The 23,746-nt window shown below is 44.5% G+C and overlaps 2 protein-coding genes across 3 annotated transcripts in view; both read left to right on the top strand.

The window, feature by feature from the left end:
* Window positions 1-16,082, top strand: part of exd3 (exonuclease 3'-5' domain containing 3) — a 35,468-nt gene extending 19,386 nt beyond the window's left edge. For both annotated transcript variants that reach the window (XM_053411914.1, XM_053411915.1), the window contains 2 exons: window positions 14,569-14,635; window positions 14,814-16,082. In XM_053411914.1, the coding sequence (XP_053267889.1) occupies window positions 14,569-14,635; window positions 14,814-15,181 (435 nt within the window). In that variant the 3' untranslated portion in view covers window positions 15,182-16,082. The remainder of the gene's footprint in view (window positions 1-14,568; window positions 14,636-14,813) is intronic.
* A 6,184-nt stretch (window positions 16,083-22,266) lies between these two features.
* Window positions 22,267-23,627, top strand: nrarpa (NOTCH regulated ankyrin repeat protein a). The gene is made up of 2 exons (XM_053411539.1): window positions 22,267-22,440; window positions 22,643-23,627. Exon 2 carries the CDS (start codon window positions 23,151-23,153, stop codon window positions 23,487-23,489), a length of 339 nt encoding a protein of 112 aa, XP_053267514.1. The 5' UTR covers window positions 22,267-22,440; window positions 22,643-23,150; the 3' UTR covers window positions 23,490-23,627.
* Window positions 23,628-23,746: the final 119 nt, after the last annotated feature.

Raw genomic sequence — 23,746 nt, 5'->3', positions numbered from 1 at the left:
TTTCTTAAACTAGGCATTTAACTGAAAATGGAAAATGTTACATGCCAGCACATGACCAGTGTCAATGTGCTAAAACGCTTATCTGGACGGAGATCGTTTTCCAGATATGTATCACTGTGGCCGTAGCCTCAACCTCTGCATAGCCCTGTCATTCTCCATCTCCCCTGCTCTCCCTCACTCACAGTTCTCACCCGGCCTCCCTGCTTCACTCCACTCCCAGTCTCACTCTCCGTTTCAGATTAGCCAAGGCGAGGAATCCGGTGCAGCCGGCAGCTGGAATGTCCTGTTTGTCTTGCTCTCTCTCCGTGTGTGTGTGTGTGTGAGTGAGAGGTTGGTTAGGCTGGTGCTGCTTTTTGATGTGTTCCATTGTCTGAGAGCCAAGCTGCTTCCTGCCCTGCTTTCCCCAAAAGCCTGAGAGAAACCTAGACGAGGAAAAAGAGAAGGGAGAGAAACTGTAAGAAAACATGACAGTTACAGGCTGATAATGAGAGAGAGAAGCAAGAAAGTGGAACAAGAAGGGGAAGATAGCAGAGGGGAATTTTAAAGAGATGGCTAGGAAGAGAAAGACGAGGCAGGAAGTGATGGAGGGATGGAAAAGGGAGGAGAGAGTTGGAGAGGGAGGAAGAGAGGTGAGAAGGAAGGAGGGAGAGCTTCAATAGGGCTTTTCCTCCAAACACCAATACAATGAAGTAGTGCGTAATTTCCCATGTCCCCCACACCCACCCACACAAACTCACAAACACACACACACACAAAAGTTTTTCATAGGTTACATAGTTTGATTCACTCAGGTGCTTTTACATGAACTAGCTTGTTTCTCTCACACGCCTGCTCTCTGTGGTCTACGTGTGGTTTGACACTGTGAACTTCACAGGCAATGCAGAAGAGAATAAGAAACGATGGTGAGCGGTGGAGAAAAAAACTGTTGCAAAGAAAGAAAATACCTGAGGTGTGAAAATAGCTCAAACTGCCATTTGGTTGTATGTTGAATATATGGTCCATTTTCTCTGTGAATATGTAGACGTGCATAAATCATTCAACATGTGTTTTTGTGTGCGTGCGTGCGTGCGTGTGTGTCTGTGTGTGTGAGTTGCTGGCTGGCGGAGGGGTTTTGACAGGGCAAAGCAGAGCATTCCTGCTGGGTGGTGATGTCATGAGAACTAGCTCTCCGCTCGCAGACAGACGGCCCTGTTTATGTTCCCCTCCAGAGGAGAAACCACACTGTGTGAGTGTGTGCTTGTGTGTTTGTGTGTGTGTTTCTCTCTCAGTCTCTGTCTGACTGCGTTATTGGCTCATGGGGGAGGTGGGGAAGCCGAGAGGCACTCGAGAGGGTCTACTTTCCCCTGCCGCTCAGGGATAGGGAACCACTTACTGATGCCTTCCTCTCAAGCATACACAGAAAGAGGAAGTTTCTCATGTTTTGCAGAGCACAGTAGCTCCATGGCCAGACTGTGCTGCTCTGAGTGATTGCCCTCTGCCTCTCAATAGTGTCCCAAGGGAGGCAGAATTATTTTCTGCATAATAGCAAAGCTTGGGTCAGCTAATGACAACAGTACCACACAGATGGCAGAGATTTGGTTATTAAAAGTGCCTTATTTTTTCACTTTGTAATACAACTTGAAGGTGTATCCATTTATTTAGGTGCATATGTTAGATATAATTGTTAAATGTAATTCTGTAATGCTAAGAACTAAACAAAATGAAACACGGTGCAAAAAATGCATAAAAATTTGATTATATTGTATAATATTGATTTTGAACAACTGCATTCAATTCTTTTCACTAAAAAAATGCATGTTCACATCCAAATGGGTTGTCTTTCATTTCGTGAAGGTTATCCACAACCTTTGCTCCAATTATTAGAGTGGAAATCTAATAACGTTCCAAAATTGTTGTGAGAACAAGTCTTAACAATCGTGTTTTCCTCTCCCAGACACTGCTGGTATGAATGCCTTTGTTTCTGCGGCCACGGCATAATGGTTTCCCTTGCGATAGTGAAATACGATCTTGGGCCTGTGCAGCTTAGTGAATCATACATCATTCTACCGCACTCAACACGCAGTGCAACATAGCAAATCATCCAAGCTCACTCGGCCGGCACTGCACACAACTCGGGTAATAAAGACCTCTTGGCAGTCATGCTTAATACCTGCCAGTGAGAAATAGCTGAGAGGTTTTGGGTTGTTGTCACAACTCTGTGGCACATGGGCTTGCTTTTAGTCACTCAGGTCACTTTACTGCTCATGCAGTCATGCCATTCTTGCTCACATGTGATATTACGTATAGCCCTTTCAGCAGAACCCCATTTTTTACTGTGATCCATTTCACAGTAAACTTGATAGTTGGAACCTGTAATATGAGGGTTACAATAAACATAACACGAGCATGTTCAGCCAGTTTCATTTCACTGATTGATTAAAGACTGCTTATTCAATTGAATTTTTCAAACCAAAATCAAGACTACAGAACTGTATGAGCTGAAATTGTATGGCCATGTATGTGCTGACATGTTCTTCACATGTTTTGGACGCCTCAATAAGCTCCAGTAGACAATTAATAGTTCTAAAAAAGATTTGACTAGTAGAGATACTTTGCCTGAGGCAGGTTTGTGCCTCGGGCATGAAGAAATTCTAGGATGCAAATTGTATTACCCCCTTCCCTGCTGTGTTCTGCTAATGTTAGGTTACCTACTGCATAATTTTAGCTACCTTTCAGTTCATGATTGCTGTCTCTCTGCGTGATGTGTGGTCTGTTGTCTGTGTTTAGAGTCACACAAAAGAAGGGGTAGTGAAGGTCTGCAGTTGTATGGGTCTTCCTGTCTCCTGTTTATGGAGTTTTGGTGACTATTGAGATGAGAAAAATACACGTCTGACATGGGTGGAGGCTCCTCATGTAATTTGCGCTACTGTAGATTTGCCACTGCATCTATAACAAAGTTGTGTAAAAAGAATCTCCTGGTCCACATGAACCAGCGCCCTGTAGGTTTTAGTTCTAATCATCAATTGCCAACTTATTTTTCACCTTCAGTTCCATGTGAATATCATGAATGTTATTGATAAGATACAGGCCTGACAACACTGGGAGCCACTGACCTATATGTCCTGACGACAATAACCCCTTCCACTGTGGGCTGAGTTGTTTTGTTTTTTTCCGACACCCCTGTGTATGTGCACGCTGTGTGTTAGTGCAAGCTTGTGTGTGTGTGCAGTTTCCGAGAATGAGTTGTGTCAACAATTAAATTTAAACCGCATGGAGACAGAGATAATAGATGCCCCCCCCCCCCCCGCCCCCCTCCCCACATTGTCTGTGTTTTGTGAAATTCCACAACTGTACTTTTTGTGTCTACATGTATGTGCTTTGTGTTGAGGAGGTTCATAATGATGCCCTAATGTCTTTTTGTTTTTGCTTGTCTCTCATGTAAAGAGCTGTGTATGTCATCACTCTGACAGCGTGTTTTCACAGTTTACATTCTAAATGTAGGTCTGTACATTCTTTAAATGTCTAATCTGTGTTCATGTTCGCTGCTTGTATGAACATGTGTAGGTCTTGGGTATGTGAGACCAGCTCAGCCTTAAAACCTTAAAAATCTGTCTTGCTGTGGTCCTGCCCAAAGCCGGCAGTTTGCGTGATGTGATGCTATCAGGAGGTTAGAAGTCTGTTTGCTTTGGGAGCTCAAGGCTTCGCGGGCACGCACACACACACGGACACACACACACACACACACTTAAAGATACACACTCTTTCTTCTTCTCTCTTTCTCCTCTGTTACCCACAGAGTCTGATTAAAGTGAAAGTTTTCGCGGGTTGGGAATGGTCGCAGGCAGACCCCCCCCCCCCAAATCCACCCCATTCCACCCCTAGGGAGCAAAGAGGTAGAAAGCTGGAGAGGTCAGGCTACTTGGCCTGGGAAAAGCCTGAAAGAGCAAAGGGGGGAGTGCAGATGGATCAAGAGGGTAGATGAATTGATAGGAATTGGAAAGAAGAGAAGGACAGAGTACAGAGACGACCTATATGACAAACACGCACAGCAATAGTGGGTTAGAAAGGAAATAAAGAAAAAAGACTTGGGGTTGGTCCAGTGTACAGATCAGTATCAACAATGTAAAAGAAGAAATAGACGAATCGTAGCGAAATGCTTTAGTTCAGAGGTTGAGTTGAGTCGCTATAGAGAGACTTGAGATATAAATGGAATGGAAAATTAGACCCACACTAGGTATAAAAAAAAAAAAACTAAAAAAAAGCCCATGATGCGCAACTTGCGTCTTTCCCCATTTCCTCCTCCTCCTCCTCTTCCAGCCAAGGAAAGCCAGCATCTATGTTTCTCATAGGAACTGCACCCCAGCGTTTTTAACTCATGATGCGAAGGCTAAGACGAGTGTTCAGACTTCTGTATTCTAGTCTGTACTCTCTGGTGACCAGCCGAACTGCCTGTGGACCAAGTACAAACATACCAAACAATAAGTGAGAAAATCTTTGGTTCCTGCTAAACACCTGCCAGTAAATAGCCACCAAAACCTCCCCTGTGGCAGCTCCTACTGCTGTAGGTGTCTCTGGAACTGCGCGCTGCCTTAATATTGTGACACACTGTGTTACAGGCAACATTTATTCTCATCAAACAGCATTTCAGTGCTTAGTTATTGTAATGTCAACATATTTCAGTGAATCAGCGACTACCTGATATTAGTCTTTGCACTACTACTTTTGAATGCCAACCATTTCAGTCATCTCCTTCCTGAACATGCTGTGTAAACCTTCAGTCTGGATACTTGTTTGCAAGTGAGCCTTTAGAGTGCGTGGTTGCGGGTATGACTGGGTGTATGATGGTGTAGTATTAGTATGTACTACATATGGGTGTGGGTGTTTGTGGTTAAGGGTGTAGCCTTTTTTGCATGGGACACTGTTATCTAGGCAATGTCGGACCGTTAAAAGCGTGAGCGTGTGTGTGAGTGTGTGAGAAGCCGAGCTTTCAACACGTCCCACCGACTCAAACCCAAGCTGCGTCTCCATTAATGAATTAATGCAACAACCCAAGCCACCCATCGTCCTTCTTTGTTGCCGTGGGGGAAACCAGAGGTGACTGGAGTGCCCTGAGTACCTGTCTGTCTAGATGATCCCATGAATCTCCTAACACACACACACACACACACACACACAGGCCTCCTTGGACGCAGGGAGCCCTTTCTTTCTTTCTTTCCCTCCATTTTCCTGCTGTCTATTTTGGTCAACTGGTAGCCTGTTCCCACAGTGCTGCTGTTCCCATGGTTATCGCCGCGGAGATAGCGAATGGGGGTTGGGGTGGTGGTGGTGGTGGTGGTGGTGGTGGTGGTGGGCTTGACAGAGAGCGGGAGAGACAGCGTTGCTCTGTTCGAAGAGATAGAGGACTCTGTGGCTGTAGGGGAGGCGGGGGTGAGGTGGGCCGGGGGTGGAGCGGCCGAGGGGGGTGAATGAGGGGTATGGGGTTGAGTGTGTGTGTCGATGTGTGTGAGTGTGTGTGATGTGGAGCTCCCATGGACATCACAGGTGGCAGAGGAGTCAGAATAGGATTTGAAAGGACTAATGATCTTTAATTGAGTGTGACATTAGGAGATATCATATCTTCCATATCCTTAAAATGTCACTTGAAACACTCAATTGTATGTATTTGAAGATATGTGTTATATTAGAAATAGATTAGACATTCTTGCAGCTATAATTATCTATAAATACCAATGTAAGTACAGATATAAGGTCAACCTATTATGTTACCATATTTTGTTACCCACGCCCATGGGAGTCTTGTTCCTGAGGGTATGTACCACTTCCTGAGATCAAGAACGGAGGTGGGGTACAAAAAGAGAGGTGGCAAAGGAAGTGCAGGGGACGGGTTGGGGCCGAGGGCTGTTTTGAGGTTGGGGAGGGTAGCACAGCGAAAGGAGGGAGCAAGGGAGGGAGGGAGGGGTGCGGGTGAGAGTGCGGGGCTCAGAAAGAGGGACGGATTCAGTTCCCACACTTCTAATTACTGTGTCACTGGAGACTGAAAGGGGACTGCCCCTGGCCCTAGGGAATTTGCTGGGGCTGGTCGCAGAGAGGGAGCAGCGGTAGCGGAGGGGGGAGGGAGGGAGGGAGGGAGGGAGGGAAGGGAACCAAACAGGGGAGGGGAGAGGAGGAAGGGTGGAATTAAGAAGGGTGTATGACACAGGAACTCTCTCCATCCTCCTTTCTTTTGGTTTTACCTCATTGCATTCACACTAGAGGTGAACCCCTTCACCGGGAGTCCCCCTCCGCCTCCCCCTCCCCCACTGCTGCCCACAACCTCTCACCTCCGACCCACTTCTCCTTAACCCTCTATTACCCTCCTCCACCTCAGGCCTCCCTTTCCCTGCGGCCTTTGTTCGCCATCCCACCATCATGTACTTCTTCCTTTTTACCCCCCCCCCCCCCCTTCTAAATCTCTGCTTTTCTAATGTTGTGTCTCCTGTTGACATGAACATGGCTCCCTGAGACACTTTGAAGTGAGTTTAAACTCACTCACACACACACACACACACACACACACACACACACACACACACACACACACACAAACACACACAGATGCCTCCTTATCCTGCATCATTACTGCCACTTAACCCCCAAGCCCTCTCCCTCTTTTATTTGCCTTTATCTCCCCCTCCCATAGCCTGTCCACAGTGAGTTATGTGTGTGTGTCCTGATAATACCTGTGATGTCTGAGAGAGCTGCTCCACAATCTCACTGTGGTCTGAGTTTGAAGTTTGAAGCAGCAATGATGTATATCTGGTACAGAATGTCCCTCCCATCAGTTTTAGTCTGAGTAAAATCACATCTTCACACGGCTCACCATCCTTTGATCACCAGCTTTTACATCTTTTTCCATGTGTGTTTGTCATCAGACGAGAAGACTTGAGGGTTACTGTGCTTGCCTCAGTCCTAAAAGAATTACAGAACCTTCAGTGCATATGCATTTGTGTGTTTGAAACTTCATCACCGTGCTTATTCGTTTGCTGTGAATTCTTTGGACATTATCCTGCTGTATTATACAGCCCCTCCGAATAATTTCAGGAGAATTTCTGGAGTTCAGCACATGTCTGAAAGCAGCTTCCGTCCAATGATTTTCCCATTGGAATTCACCAAAATTAGAAACAGTATTTGTTTCACTTGGCTTCTGTTTGGGTTCCATATCCCACGTAAATCTCAAGCTGGGTAGCTAGAAATGTCTAGTTTTCCACAACAATGCAGCAGTTCAGGTTGAAATAACTTTAAAAGCACTTAGAAGTGGTGCTGGATAGTGAATTAAAAAGAGAGGAATGAGGTGCAACGTATTGGTTTCAGTGCTGTAACACTGAAAGGGAAATCACACGTTATGAAACAGTGTCTTCACAGAAGATCCCAGTCATTTTCACCATCATTTAACTTTGTGGTTTCTGCTTAAATCCCGTTGTGACAGTACACGATACACTACCATGTGTTTGCTGTTAAGGGGCTCACACATCTGGTCGTGCAAGCATTCAACTTTCAGACCAGTGGACAAACAGGCCAGCCTGCATGTCAAATGCTTTGCTGGTACCCCCCCCCCCCCCCCCCCCCCCCAGGACACCGACACCTTGTCTGTCAAGAAGCCATGTGGGAGAGTGACTCCCTTCCTGTTCTCTCAGGTTTTCAGGAGAGAACAGCCCAGACCAGCAGTAGCAGCCACTGTCAATATTTACGATCCTGGATGATTCACACTGTATTTCAATAACATTCCCTGCATGCCTGCGTGCCTCTACATCAGGAGGAGATGAGAAAGATGGAAAAATATGAGAAGAGGTGAAGATGGGGGCTTGGGTGGGGGGGGGTGCTGAATATGCACCAGCAGCGATAAACATTGAGCACAGGAATCTGCCGGTGGCTCTCCCATGACGAGGCTGTCCGTTTGTATTCGTGTACACATGTAGTTTAGTCTGATTCATGTTGAGTGCTTGGAATTTGTGTTTGGGCTGCGTGTGGGCGTAGTGACAGTTTGAGAACTGTTAGCGCATGTCGAGGAAAGCTCTGGATGTCGTAATATTGCGTTGAATGGGTGCAGTGAAGGCATGGGAAAAATGGGCATATTAAGACTGTTTTAGTGTGAAAGTGTGTTTAAACGTCACTCCTATGCCACAAACGGCAGCGAGACATTTGGAGCACCAGGTCTGACTCAAAAAAAGTGTGGACTGGGAGTTGTGTGTCTGCTCTGCATTTGAGGGAACCACTTGCCTTTTTTGCACAAACGACAGCAACACAAGATGAACCTTGTTAATAAATTGTGATAATAATCCCGAGTTCTAATTGGTTTCATGTATAGAACAACAAATACCCACGATTTTTATGATTTTCAGGCTCAAACCAGAGTGTGTACCTACTTTTTGTATTATACAATGTGTAGGGTTTTTCTGATTGTTTTTTTTTCAGCAAACTTGCTTATTTTCTTATTTTCTTGCAAAAAACTACAGTTTCCAACAATTTGTTTCTGAGACATGAGCTAATTTCATCAGTCTAACATCTTTAACATCTTCTTCAATTTCTTTTAAAAATGTATAAAGATTTCTTTAGATTCAGTTTGTTTTTATTTTATGTTTAGTGCTGTCCAGGCAAGTGGAGTAAACTGTTGTATAATTAATCTATGAATCATTTAATCTACAAAATGTCACAGTATCATTAAAAAGAATAATAATAGTATTATCATAAATCCCGTCATAATTTCCTGAAGCCAACATTATTGTGTCTAAATTAGATTATTATAATCATTATTGAAACTATAAGACCAATCGTTTTTTGGCTGATCTGCATTTCCTCTCATCGACCAGTTGCAATTGCTCGAGGCTAAATCTTTAATACTTAGCTTTCAGTTGTGATATCCCAACCCTGACATTCAAGATAAATAATACTTCAGTTGAAAAACACCTTAGGGTAAATGCTGAAAGTCATGTGCCATCAATCACAATGTCCCCAGAACCTGTTTACTCTGGTGGTTTTAATTTTAACACATAAAAAGCAACATCTCAATAGAGGCTGGCTTGTGGTTTAATCCAGCTTTTTATGCTTTTTACATGAGCTGTTTTTATCCCACTTCAAAACCCCATTGCCCAGTGAACACTATTGTCAACGGATCTTTTCAGCATGCTGTTTTCCTGAGCTGTTTGGCTTAGGCTGGCCCCAGATATCTGGTGTCTGAAGAGAGAAAGAGAGGGAGAGAGAGAAAAAAAGAGTACTTGGAGATGGAAAGAGAGAAAGAAAGAGGTTAGAGGTGAGAGACAACCAGAGAGAAGGAGAGCCGGAGATTGAAGGGAAACTGCAAGGGGGTAGAGGGAGGGAGCTTCAAGCAAGACGTTTAACAAGAGAGGAGACATGGGTTTAACTGGAGAGACGGAGAGATAGGGGTTGAGGTTGGGGGTTGAAGGTTGAGTGGGTAAAAAACAGAATTAACAGACTGTGCCGAGCCAAGGGAAAGCATTAGTGCTGTTTGTGTGACCGCTAGACTGTTATCTGCTGGACTCGAGACTATTATCTTCTTCATTACCGGGTTTTAGTGAGCTCCAATAAAGAGGGAGTAATCTAGCGAGGGAGAGAGGGAAGAATAGGCAGAAACGTTGGGAGCGAGTGGAGGGTGAGAAAACGGTCGGAAAGGGGAAATCAGAGTTGACAAGAGGAAGAAACAAAGAGAGCTTGAGCAAGAATTAAAGAGAAAGAGGGCGAGGAAGCTCGCGATGCATGAAATTAGAAATGTTTCTCTACATATCGTGAAGCACATAAAACAGTCTCATATGTGAAGAGATTGTCTATTTTAGCTTAAAGAAAAGAAGCACACTGGCTTTGATAAACCTAAATAAATGTAGCACCTTTCAAAATAAAATCTATAACCAAAAACAAGATGCAGTAAAAGTATGAGTAACACAAAATATAGTTTTGAAATATCTTCCTCACTCATCCCTATTGCTTTCCTACACAGTAAGTATCGGAGTATCTGCACAAACTTGCACTCGCCAGAAAACTTTCACTTTCAAAACACATCTGGATGATTTATTTCCATATGAAAACCAGGAAGGAAATTGTATGACGGCTTCAGTTTGTGTTTCATGCAGGTGAAATTAGTGACTCATGACTCAGGGAAAGGGTGAGTGAGAAAGTAGCATGTGAGTTTATACATCTGCTCCATGCCTTTTGTGGTATGTGCGTGTGTTTGTGCATGTGTGCGAGTGAGGGTGAGTCAGAGGAAGGTGTGTGTGATGTCAAGCCCAGACAGGCTCAGCTGTGGTCCAAGTTCAGGTTGCTGTCAGGTGGTAGTGGTTAGTTAACACAGTTGGCAATTACCTCAGCCTCATGGGCTGAGACACTGGCCAGACACCCTCAGGGTACTGTGGGAAAGTACATTTACTGGGTCAAAGCAGCATTTCTTTCATGGTAGGTCCTGCTACAGCAGCAGAGAGTTGATCCTATTCAAGGTATGTTACACAGTATTTACAGGAATGATTTTATTTTACAAAGAATAGAGTGAAAAATCCCCAAATGTCATAATAAGCTGCAGCACATTGTCCATGCAAGTGCAAGCATAATAGTAATATAATAAAAACATTTACCTGTATGTTGAAGTAGTACCATGCTCATCTTTTATTGACTCAATGCATTTATGGATCCTGACTTTCTAGGGACTTTATACCAAGGCGCCAAGCGGAGAAAGTCCGCAGATAATTCTAACCCTCTCACTCGGACGTTAGAAAATATGGAGGATCTGCAGAGTTCAGTGAACGTCTGAAAGTTTGTGATTCATATCTATTTTTCAGAAGCAACTTTATTAATTAGGAGCCATGATCATTCAGTTAAAACATTTGATTTTGTGACTCAACTCTTTGGATACTGGTTACCAACTATGGTATTCAGGCTTATTTTTTACAGTAAAACATTGCCATTCTCTTCTCCTTTCACCCCATAAAACATTATTTTTTTGCATTAAATTATGATCTATCAGGTCAAGGTGGCCAATCACTTCTAGAAGACATTTAAAAAACAGAATGACTGAGGCTGTGTGTGAAAGCAGAGGATAAAGTCAGTGCTAACAGCTTGTTGGCTTCTCTTTACTCGTCATTACTATGGTTGTGGGGGGGTGCTGATTCCAGTTCAGCACACCATCCCATTTACATTGGAGTCGGAACCTACATTATTTCACAGTGGCCTAAAATATTATATGTGCCCAACAGAATGACAGGGAAGCAAGAGACGGCAAAACCTCCCAGACACGGAACGATGGGAGAAAAAACACAGAATCTCTACAATTTGCATTTCAGTTTTCTTGTCATTGGAAGGGCTGCTGTCATTTCTTTTCTTATACGCTGTGTATATGTTTTAGACCACAACCTTCTTAGACATTAGAATTAAGTATCTGCTACCTTTACTTGGAGTTGGGATTCACGTCGAGTAGGAAAAGACCAGAATTTCAAGGGAAACGACGACGCAGCTCTTGCTCTTCTTCTCTGTTCCCACGCTGCCCCTTACCTGACTTACCACAATTTGAATCAAATTACCAGTGCCCAATTGGCTGCTCCAGCCATGTGACCTACATCGGCCCTAAAACATTTTCCCATGGGAGCAGCCTACAGGGCCAATGCACTGTGTGTGTGTGTGTGTGTGTGTGTGTGTGTGTGTGTGTGTGTGTGTGTGTGTGTGTGTGTGTGTGTGTGTGTGTGTGTGTGTGTGTGTGTGTGTGTGTGTGTGTGTGTGTGTGTGTGTGTGTGTGTGTGTGTGTGTGTGTGTTTGAGCACATTAGGGAAAAATCTCCCACCACCCCCCCTCCCCTCCCACTCTTTCCTACCTCCTTTCCACTATCCCCCTGTCTCTCCTCTTTTTTCCACCACCTCCCATCCTTTGAAACACAGTATCACACTTTAGATAGCCTTTGTTGTCGGCAAGGAGCATTCTTTCTCTGGCTCGGCCACACGGAGTGTGAGAATGCAGGAGGTTCCCTGAAAAACACAGAGGGGGAACAAAGGGCAGACAGAGTGAGGAAATAAATCCATGTAGCAACCGCCTGAAACGTGTGTAGGGTTGAATGAAAATAAAAGTAATGTGATATTTATTTGTTCTTGCGTTAAATTGGGTTGAATTTTGATCTCAAGGCTTTTCTGTGTGGTTTGATTACAATGAAAATGCCCCCTTAAAGCTTTTGAAACACAATTTTTGTGCAGTGCCATGAGGAGACGCTCAAGAGTTGCAGTCAGAGGGGAGATGCACTTCAATAACATGTTTAAGACACAATCTGTAACATGGCCGTGTTTACCGATTGCAGGTTAGTCAAGCTGACCGTCCTGCACAGATAACAGGGAGTGAAGCTACATGATGTTCCTCATTATGATAACAAACACAATATTTTGTCCTGTGCAAACATGCCGCTTAAAAAAATGTTAAGGGTGCTTTCAGTCTACTGAGGCCGACCTGCAGAGAAGGCACCTGTGTACGTTTGAGGTTTGTGTAGTAGCTATGAAAAAAAAGCATGCCTTGAAATGTTTGCACTGATGTGATGCTGTTGAAAAACAGTCTTCCAGTAGTGTTCTGTAGAGAATCAAAAACAGAGCAAATGTCCCCAAAATCATCTGGTCCAACCCAGTTTCCAGTTTTCAATGAAGGCACAGAATGACCATCTGTATTCAATCAAACATAACTCCTCACCTCCAGGCTCATTTTGACACATCCATTAATGCACTTCAACCAGTGTGTGTGTGTCCTCAAATATGTTCATGTCATTAGGACCTGTGCTATGTCGCTGAGACATTTCCCATACAGTCCTTTATTGCAGTTAAGCTTATGCAGTGTATTTCTCTTATAGATCTCTGCTCATCTAAATCCCGGTGTTTTGATCAATTGCAGATAGAATTATTTACATCCATGTTGCGTGTGTGTGCGAGGCCGTGTGCATGTGTGCCTGCCTGTCTGTCCGTGACTTGAGAGTTCAGAGCAGGTTCTGGCTTGCTCAACTCTGGGAAACTTTGAGCTGAGCAAATAGCTGGGTCTGTTTTCCTGGCTGCAGCCACACACTTGTATGTGTGAGCCATGTGTATGTGCTGTGAGCATTTGCAAGCATGTGGTTTATGTGCACTGCAGAGTAACCTGTGTGAATTTTGCAGTGTGTTGTCTGTGAATTGTGTGTGTGTGTGTGTGTGTGGGGGGGTGTGTGTGTGTGTGTATGCATGTTAACTGTGAGTGTGTGAGAGAGATTAAGTTCAAATACAAAGAGCAGAAAACAGAATGTACTGAGGGACCGATGGGCTTCATTCCCACAGACAAGACAGGAGATGACACCTCTGCTATTCCCACACCTCCACTGTCTAGCAGCTTACTCCGATCCTGACCTCAGTCACCACCGAGGCAAACACTGCTCTGCATGTGCACACAGAGGAGACAATATCATTTTGCACTGGGTGGGTCACCGGGTGTATGCTCCCGATCCACAGTCTTCATTAAACATTTTCCGAATAAAGAGGCGAACTGGCTCTAGGTGAGCTTAAAGCTTTTGTGAGGTCTGCGAGCCCGCTCTGATTTACAGCCCACCTCTAAGTGGAATGCTGTTTGCTGGGTGGAGCTCAGGTGTGTTGACAAGGCTTTTAGCACTGACATGCTGTCAGGATGGCTTACAGACGAGTGTGTGTTTGCGTGTTAGGGGCCGGCAAACAAGGGGTCACTAATGTCCCACCGGAGAAACCTTTTACTGTGGAGAAGGATGGGACGGCATGGACATGTGAAAGCTACTGAGGCGTAAACGCTGCCTCCACACACACACACTCACACACTGATCTGATCTCTCTGTAACACTTAGGCCCCTTGACACCGAAGCAACAACTGGGGAAAATGTCTGTTTGCCATCAGTCGGAAGTTAGCAGGTCCTGCTTTCCATCAGGTTTTTACACAGGTCCAACACTTTCAGACTTAAACAGGTGTCCTGCAGCTACCACAGCATTACTGAAGTAAAGTAGTTTCATACACATTGCTGGTATATAACAGAGGGATTTTAAAACGTTTGCATGCTACAACCTTTTTGAAAATATTCTAATAATATTCTAGTTTGAGTCAAGTTTGGTCGTGTAGTCTGGCTTTCATCTCTCCGGCTTGACTTGGGTTTGGTCCAAAAAAACGAATGCCTGTCGGTTTTACAACAATAAGGAAATGGAACAAGTTATTGTTATATGTAGTGAAGTGTGCCAAAAGACTTTGCTTACTAAAGCTTTGGATCAAAGCTGTTACATGTTCTCTCCAAATTACAATATAAAAGTTTTACCGTTTTCTTTTTGTCGAACACTATTTAGTACCTTTTCTTAGAGATGGAGCTAGTTTGTGTTATTGCTAGAATTACAAATCAAGGCACAACCTTATTTGAATGTGTTTTTTGCCTATTAGAAAATAAACCTTCACATGTCCCAGTTGTTGTTTCAAAACCATGGTAGTACATTAAAGAGAAAATTCCTAAAGATCAGCCTTTCCTCGAGGCTCTCTTGTGGAATGAAAGCTGTTGAAAACATTTATTTTAACCTTGCTTCTAATGACTGTTCTCTTCTCTTTGTCCAGGCGTGTAACAGTGATCAGTATGCGGCAGTGCCCAGAGAAGACATGGTCAGGATGCTTAAACAGAAAGGTCAGCGACACACCTCAACTCTCTCAGTAATATGGGAAGGGGCTTTATTTTTACTGGGCTCCAGATGTTACAGCATAGAAAACATGAGGACACATCTACATGCAATTACTCCAGCTGTTAGCGTGTCCGTCTCACTCCATTTTCGAGAAGTCACTCAATTGCCATGTTTTGCCTGCAGGATTTCTGCAGGACCAGGACACTGAACACACACAACAGACGTCCCATCAACAGGAAGAGGAGAAGCTTGGTGACATCTTGACCCCCTGCATGACCCCTGAACCCCCCAGGTATGCTCTTCAGTGTCGATGGGCCCCCCTCTCTGGGCTGGATCCCGACACCCTGACCTTTCCCGGGGGGGCGCCCATACAGCTCCACGCCGTGCCCCCTGCCCTCCTGCCGAGGATACCGCTCTTCTACGTCTGCACCAGATGTGGCAAGGTGTTCTGGGAAGGCTCTCACTTCGGCCGCGTCCTCTCCATGTTTCAGGAGGTCTTACATGTAGCAGATGAGGACACTGATGCAGTTGCAGCGGCACAACTGAGCTGACTGACACGGAGCTCATGCGGTTTACCAAAAAAACATCCAGAATAATACACATACCACCAATTCAGTTGCCTCGTAGATTACAGTAGTTCTGTTAAGTTGTAGTTCGGATTAACTTGATATCATAATAATAATAAAAGACGCATCAAGAAAAGAGATTTAGTCCGATGTTTCAACTGCAGCTTGAGATTTGTATCGCGCATTGTTCTGAGAAATTATATAAATCCTCAGAAGTCCTACCTCCTCTTAGCAATCAGGTACTGCCACAGTTCTCCGAAAAGTCTCTTCCACACCTCAATGTTCCTTATGATAAGTGCGTAGGCAGAGCCGACACACCCGAGGTAGAAGAATTAACACCCACACACTTGCTCCATAAAGAACCTTGAATTCAACGTTACAGTCGGTTGGACTGAAATGTTGCATTAAATGACTCAACTGAAGCTAAAACCTGACGTACAAAGAAATAATAGGTTAATCATTATCATTATTTGCCTTTATGGATGAGCGGTTATTTGACACACCTGTTGTCGTCCCAAGCCTTTCTTCCATAGTGTTTATTTTAATGTGCACATTGTGTTTTAAATCAGTTGTGTTTCTGATCTTAAATTCACTGATCCAAAGACGGGTCGTGTTCCGATTTGTTTTTTTATTGTATTCATTATTGTAACCTCGTGAATTGTCATTCACGGTTTGAATCGGATTGAGACAATTTCTCTGATTTTTTTTTAAGTTTGTTCAAATCAAGAGTTTCAATAACTTTGTTTTTAATGAAACAGTTTTGACTTTTTCATATTTTGCAGTCCGCTACTGTACACGTTCATTCTCTATGATAACATTTGTATATATTTTTGTATTATTTAGGTGAAAAGTATGTGTTAATAAACAAGAGTTTTCATCTAAATTATTCATCTGTGAGGAGTCCCCATCATTTTCAGGTATTTTTATTATCTTAGAAAACGGGTGGTAAAGCAGTGGATCCCCCGGTGGATTCAACATAAGCGAGTGTGGGGGGGTTCATGACGCTTCTAACACGCGAAAGACACAAAAATAAAACAAATAAAACAAATATCTCCTGGTGAAAAATCAAAGAAGACACCGACGACGAGGACAAGAGAGTTTCTGGTGACAAGAGCTGGAGCTATGATGTCACTTCCTGTCTCTGCCTGCTGCACTCGGGTGCTCGAGCTCTCTCCTGAATAATGCAGAGGATTTGATGCTGTTGTGAGCGCGTCTGTGCAGAGAACCTCCCGCTGTGTTGTGCATGTGTGAAAGGTGAACTCTGGGTAAACCCTGTAGCCAATTCTCCAGATTTTACCCTGAGGTCATGTCTGAAAACGGCTTAACTGACAGTGGAGGGGTTTTCTCCCTCGAAGCCTCCCGAGCTGACGGGTCAGAGAGTAACCTAACACATGCACCACCTGAAACCATTCGTACTTTCTCATACTCCCCTCTCCTATGTTCACAAATCCCCCGTTGGATTTTGTGTAATAGCAGGAAAATGCAATTGCCCAAAAGGGTTTTAACTCATCTTATGTGGAAAATTCTGCAATTAAAGATTTTCCGGCGTTTTGTCGAAGCTCCAGCGAAGGGCTGAGTTTGAATCTTTTTACACTCATAAAAGAAGCTCTAACCAAAGCCAGATGTGCAGCTTACTTTATTGATCACTAAACTAGCATCAAAAAAGCCACAGTCGTTTCCAGAGACAGGTCATACTGTGAATCACCGACGTAAATGTGTTTTCTCTCACCGCGTTTGAAGCAGCGGCTGCAGATTTTAAATCACAGGACGATAAAAACATCTGCTCTTGTCTAATCTCTGAGCCTTTTTAAATGCATTGCAAAAAAAAAGGTTTTAAGTTACAAGTAGAAAATTAGCAGGGGTTTTGAGCTTTTTGTTGAAGCCAGTAATGTGACCCCCCCCCCCCCCCCCCCCCCCCATAATGCAGTTATCTGTACGTACATTATACGTATCGTCACTTGTTAAGAACAATGATGCAAAAGTGGGCTTCTCTCGCTGTGAAAATGAACTTCACAGCTCATTGTGTGAGTGATGGGCGAGCTGTTGGACCTGTTTGAATCTAGTGGCCGTCACTCCGACGAGAAAGTGTCTCGGACAAAGATCACGTGGATTAGTTGTGTCTCAGACGGGATTTGGGACCTATTTTCTAAAGCTCAGCATCCTCTAATGAAATGAGAGGTTTATTAACAATCTTTTAGTTTGAATGTTTAAAGGATGTTTGTTGAATTTATTTATTTGACCAATTATGTCATATATTGTGTGAACTGGGATTGTCTGCAGCGTCCTGCGACCATCAAAGGATGTCATTGATTGATGGATGTTAATAAAACCATTTACTAATGCGTTATTTTACGCTGTAAATGTGAAAAGTTGTTAATAACACAATTAGAAGAAGAAGAAAACTTAATTACAATAGCATTTATGGTTGTGAAGTGCTTATGAATGGATTGTGGTGTAGATTCTCTGAAGAGAGAGTCATTTGAATGGTTCCCTGGTGGGGTTTTCATTTGAAACACTGTAGATCTGGGCAGCATGGTGCAAGGAACCACACTGTCTATATGGTCCCCATGATATATTTAAAAGACAAAGAAAGTTCGAGGGTATTTGCCATTACAACCACCCAGAGGTTTTATTACCATTGATTAATTATAAACCTGTTCAAACCCAAAATGTGAACTACTTAAAAGTGACATAACTGTATTATTGGAATAACTAACTGTGATGGTATTTATCTGTATACACTGCTTAAGCCACCAACCATGAACATGTACATTCATTCTTGTCGTTACTCCTCATTCAAGGAGTATGTGTAACGAACACTGATTTCCAGCTCTTCCAGTTTCAAATGGTCTCACGTTCGACTGTCAGCTTTGAGAAAAAGTTTGCTGATCCCCCGGATGCGTAAAAAGTATGTGAAATCAACCTGTCTGATTCTCATCCACAGGGGAAAAGAGCTCCACAAAATGAGCGTTGAAAAAGACGCCTGTGGTTTTAGTTGACTCTGATAATGTCGTCGTATTCATCATCACCCTCCTTTATTTAGCTTGAACATCCATCCAGGAGGGCAGAGACATGTTGGCATGTTGCCATGCATGTTTCATTTATTTTTTTTGTAGCAGACCGTGTAACAACTACAGTAACATTAAGCTCCTCATGAGTATTTTTTTATTGCTATGAATGAAGCCGAAACCCAAACTCCCCAAATAAGCCCCTCAGTGTGCGCCCTGTCCCGTCCTCGTCCGGGTGGTCGCAGCCCCTGCCTCTGTGCAGAGCGCGAGATTTCTGCTGCAGCACCGTGTTATTTGATCCTTGCTCTTTCTTTGCTGGGAAGAAAAGCTCGCCTCTTTCCCACGCTCTGAGGACACGTGGTGCCCGGAATGAATTGGATTCATAAGCCCCTCCCTCCCGGTAAACGTCACCCACCTCTCTCTCTCTCTCTCTTTCTCACTCACTCGCTCTCTGTCTCTCTTTCCCTGTCTCTCACACACTCACAATCCGAGTTCAGTCCAATATGCTCCCGGGCAGGAAAGTTAAAGCACAGTATTGCCAAATCGTAATGATGAATCGACATATTTACTTGACATCTCCACATTTATTTCCCTCGTGCGTTCTCCTCTCCAGCGACGTGCTCTTACACGAAAACATCCCGGGACGCGACGGGACGGGACGGGGGGCTCCTCCTGCCTTGTCTGGCCCCGGCTGCCCCGGGTCTCGGCGCCAAAAACCGGTCCCTGCGCACCGACTGAGCTCACAAGAATCTGTCTTCTTTCTCTGTCACTAAATAAAACCACACGTCGTATTTATCAATACACTGCAGCAGAGGGGAGATATGGCTGCATAAATACAACCAGAATAGACTGGGATTATCCGTGTATTACTTGACAACTTCCCATTTTGGAGTTGGAGGAGAGCCTGGCTGTTCCCATTGAGGGGATTGGCGTGCGTATTTACGCACAAACGGAATGCGCGTTTTTTTTGTTAGAAATTGAACTTTTCTGTTTCTCTGATATATATAATGATATTAACAATCAAAGGATATTCAGATAGTCAAAGTAGGCTATTCTTTATTTTACATCTTATATCTTATATCTTATATCTTAAATCGTATACCTACACCTAATCTCAACGATTGTATCTGGTCTTTGATTCTTTTCAGACAAACTTCAGCCACACTTTTGTGTGTGTGTGTGTTTGTGTGTGTTTATGTATGTGTGTGTGTGTGTGTGTGTGTGTGTGTGTGTGTGTGTGTGTGTGTGTGTGTGTGTGTGTGTGTGTGTGTGTGTGTGTGTGTGTGTGTGTGTGTGGTGTAGGGGCATTTGCTCTCTCTCAAGAGGGAGAGGAGCACAAATGCCACAGAGTTTGGGGAAGAAACTCATCCAAAAGCAGAAACTGTTGGCTCCTGCGGTCTGTGCAAATGTTTCCCAAGTGTCCAGATGCTCTGCAGCCAAAGCTCTGAGAGTGGACAGATGTTCCTAATTTTCCAGAAGGTCTTTTGCACCATTCAGTAACTCTCAGAAATAACCACACACACTGACACATAATTTACACAATAATAAACCACACTGATCCAATCAAGTCTGAAAGTAACCATAACCTTTGTATGGTTTCATAGGCGTATGTGAACGTTTTGAACGGCCCAGATGCAGTTCACAACCGTGTGCTCTTTTACATGAAGAGCAAGGAACACACATCTGTTATGGCGGCCAACGTATTCACCACATATCTACGGATGACTCAGAGACACCGTCTTTGTTTTGGAGCATTTGCAGCTGTGGGCCACTTGACGCAGAGGAACAAACAAAATCGGAGTCACACAGTCACACAGTCACCTGCAGTTAACATTTTAAACAGATGCAGTCAGCCCCACAAAGTGTTGTTGGACTTTTTGTCCATCCTTTAATTCTCCTTTGAACAGGTCCTATAATCATATGGGACACCTTTAAACATGGCTCAGGCCAAAGTTAGTTTTATTTACATAAACTAGACACAGTTTACAAAAAAGGAAAATGCTCCAAGGCTCCACTATATCCTGTAATTGATAGTAATGGATCCAAAACCATCCAGTTTGACCTTTTGAAAAAACACTGATCAGTTTGATCGGTGCAGTTTGATTGATTGATGAGGTGCTGTGACATAAAGAAATAATGGATGAGCTGCGTCACTTTGGGCTTTAAACAACTGGAACACCAGAAAAAAAGCGACGATTATGATGTACGAGATATTGTGTCATTTTTACAGCTCATGTCTAGTTACTTTAGCACATGTGGCCACATCACTTGGAGCAAAAAGTGGTTCCCAGACGAAAGCATTTGACTTTTGTCTTCTGGTGCCAACGGATCCAGACAGTTTATAACGCTCTCCTAAATCTGCACCTAAAGAGTGAACCTGATTTTATCTTCACTTCTGCTTCAGCCGTTTTCTCAGTCATATCATTAAAATTAAGTCAAATATTCTGTTAACTTCGTGGGAGCTCTGCCGCCGTTTCTCCCACGCTGACGCGCAGGCCCCCCGACGCACGGTTTTCACACTCGCATGCAGGAAGATGCGACCACAGACCTGCGCAAAATGCAGCTGAGACTGTGGGAAGAGAGGACAGTGTGAAAGCCGCCGGAGCGAGGAGCGGTTTTGCAAAGTGTTACACGCAGATGCACAGGCGCAGCTGACGGCTCCATACGAGGGAGGCTGACATACATGTACCTGGTGCATGTGGTTTGCACACATTTCAGCTTCTCGCTGCTTCTCCTTCGCTGTCACTTTCACATGCATTCTTCTCTGTGTAGCTGTCTATCTGTCTATCTATCTATATCTATCAACACCTCTCTCTCACACACACACACACACTCACACACACACACACACACACACACACACACACACTCGCTCTCACACACACACACAGGCGCCCAGTTCCCACGGTGGTGGGGGCAGCTGAGCTTCGTGTCAATCTGCGCATAGCGTCACCTCTTTTCACTTGCAAAAAGGAAGTAGCGCAGGGCTTTTGTTATTTGAAGTCCCACCATAGTCATTCAAAAAACAACTGGAATATATACACAGTTTATGATTTAAACAACCTCCTCCGAGGTGTTTCTTTATGGAGCGGTGCGACTCAAAGACTCCCGGCCCGTTTGGAGGGTTTTTATGATTATTATCTTACCATTTGTTTCAGTTGACGTTTTAGATGATGTAACTATTTAAACTTTAAATGCACCTATAGCCTGTAGGTTGAGAATATGGATTTTTCTGTTTTATTTCATATTTGAGCACAAGTTAAGCCAGATGTTCACAGGAAGTCATTCCGCTGGATTGGGTAACATAAGCAGCAGCACACAGCTGTAAACCATACCCTCTCCTGGATAGTGTGTCACAGTAACCTGTCACCTTTTCTGCCCCCGTGTCACATGAAAGAGTGTGAATGAGTCCACATGTTTTTCACTTTCAAAAGAGACTTATGATCAAATTCGGAAAAAATTCTCGAACCAATAGTAAGAAGTTATTTTCTTAAGATGTGAACTTCTACTTAAGTGAAATGTACTTATTGTATCAGTCAAAAGAACAGTGAAAACTTCAAAATGTCCCATTTGGATTTGTGCGTAAAATGTGCCATCGTGTTTCAGCATATATGATTTTCTGAACCAAGTGTCCATTTTGGTTCATTTCTCAGCCACGTTTACGCTGTGCACATGCCGAGCGAGCTCCTCTGATGCCAGGGAACATGTCCATCGCAGCCTCGGACATCGGACTGGACTTTTTCCTTCAAGAACTTTGTTGAGGTTGAATCCACTGGACGATCCTTCCCATGCACCTTCTTCCCTCAGCGGTTTACAGCCCTGACAGCACCGATGCCTTCTGGCTTTGAGTCCACATCCTGGGGTCGGCTACAGGAGATCCGATACAGAGCTCACCATAACACTGCTGCGGGCGACTTGTTTAGAATTTCTGCAGTTACGCTTGGCTCCCCCCTTCCCCCCTCCATCAGAAGAAATCACGCCCCTTCCTGCAGATTCACAGGGAGCTGGTCCCTCCCACTAACCAAGCCGGCAGCCTATAACCTCCCCGGCTTTCCGCCCATTCCTCCACAGTTGATTCTTTGAGAAGGTATTGTCATGCATATAAAGGACGCGTAAAATATTCCCCCAGAGCGCAGAGCAGGGCAGAGACTCGCGGATCGCACGCAGGACACAGACCTGGGCCACACGGTGGATTTCTATCGCTTTCGTCGCCACGGACCCGTCCATCTGTCACAGGTAAGGCAAACATCCGCTGCGGACTACACTTCCAGACATGTTTAATGGCAAAAATCAAGCAGTGTGTGCGTGCGTAAAACGTGCGCTCGGAGTGCTCCTCTCTCGCGCTTGGATGTAGCGGAATGCGAGGTCTCTCCTGCGGTCTGTAGGTGTGGACTCGGGATTCATGTGGACCTTTCTTGTCTTTTCTTGTCTTTCCCAGACGCCCTGGCCACACGAGCAGCGACATATTGCCTGGACGTGTAGCCAGGAAACAGGTGGGAACGTTTAAGGAAAACCTGTGGAGACCCGGTAACGAGGAGGCTGCCCTGTGGAGATCCTACTTCCAGTTTCCCCTCAGTGAAGACGGAGGTGTCGGTCTTCTCCATCCCCTGCGATAGGCGACCTGCTGCTGCTACAGAAGGGAAACTTCACCTAGAGACCCTGGACCTCTTGAGACCCTTAATGCTTTAGGGATTTATAGGATCTCTCACTTTATTTACCTTTTTGCACACCGAGTGTGTTATTTTCTCTATTGTCCTTTTTGGGATATATACAGTGAGCATTTTTTATCTTTAAGTACCTTAAAGTGCCTTAATAACTGGTTGTAGTCCAGTGTAACTGTGGCATTTTACCAGACCAGAGACGCTCAGCAGGGAGAAGACGTTCCTATCAGCTTTAGAGCTCCGGGCAGGATTACTGGTTCCCCCACCATCCAGCGCGCTGCAACCATGAGCCAGGCGGAGGTGTCGACGTGCTCCGCGCCGCAGAGGGTTTTCCAGGAGGCGGTGAAGAAGGGCAACACCAAGGAGCTGCACTCGTTGCTGCAGAACATGACGAACTGCGAGTTCAACGTCAACTCCTTCGGGCCGGAGGGACAGACGGCCCTGCACCAGTCCGTCATAGACGGCAACCTGGAGCTGGTAAAACTGCTGGTGAAGTTTGGCGCAGACATCCGACTGGCCAACAGGGAAGGGTGGAGCGCTTTACACATCGCCGCCTTCGGGGGCCACCAAGACATTGTGCTATACCTCATCACCAAGGCCAAGTACTCCTCTGGCGCCCGGTGATCTGTCTCAGCTGTCAGGTAAAAAAAAAGAAAAGGATAAGACAAATAACAGAACAACAGCAACAATAAGTGGGGGGGAAATCAGACTGCAACACATGCGGGAAAGCCAGGCTCTTTTTCTGAAAGCGTTCAAAACTGCCATTATCTACATAGTTGTGCCAAATTATATATATATTCATATATAAAAGGAAATGCATAAACAGGCCTGCACAATAACCCTCCCTCTCACTGTAAACCAAACGGGGCCCTCTCTGCACC

This window comes from Pleuronectes platessa, chromosome 19 (assembly GCF_947347685.1).
Source record: "Pleuronectes platessa chromosome 19, fPlePla1.1, whole genome shotgun sequence".
NCBI classification, from domain to species: Eukaryota; Metazoa; Chordata; class Actinopteri; order Pleuronectiformes; family Pleuronectidae; genus Pleuronectes; species Pleuronectes platessa.
The sequence above is the reverse complement of the archived record's forward strand: the minus strand, read 5'-3'. Positions and strand labels throughout refer to the sequence as shown.

Excerpts from the sequence above, each read along its gene's own strand:
- nrarpa (XM_053411539.1), top strand. The coding sequence starts at position 23,151 with ATGAGCCAGGCGGAGGTGTCGACGTGCTCCGCGCCGCAGAGGGTTTTC.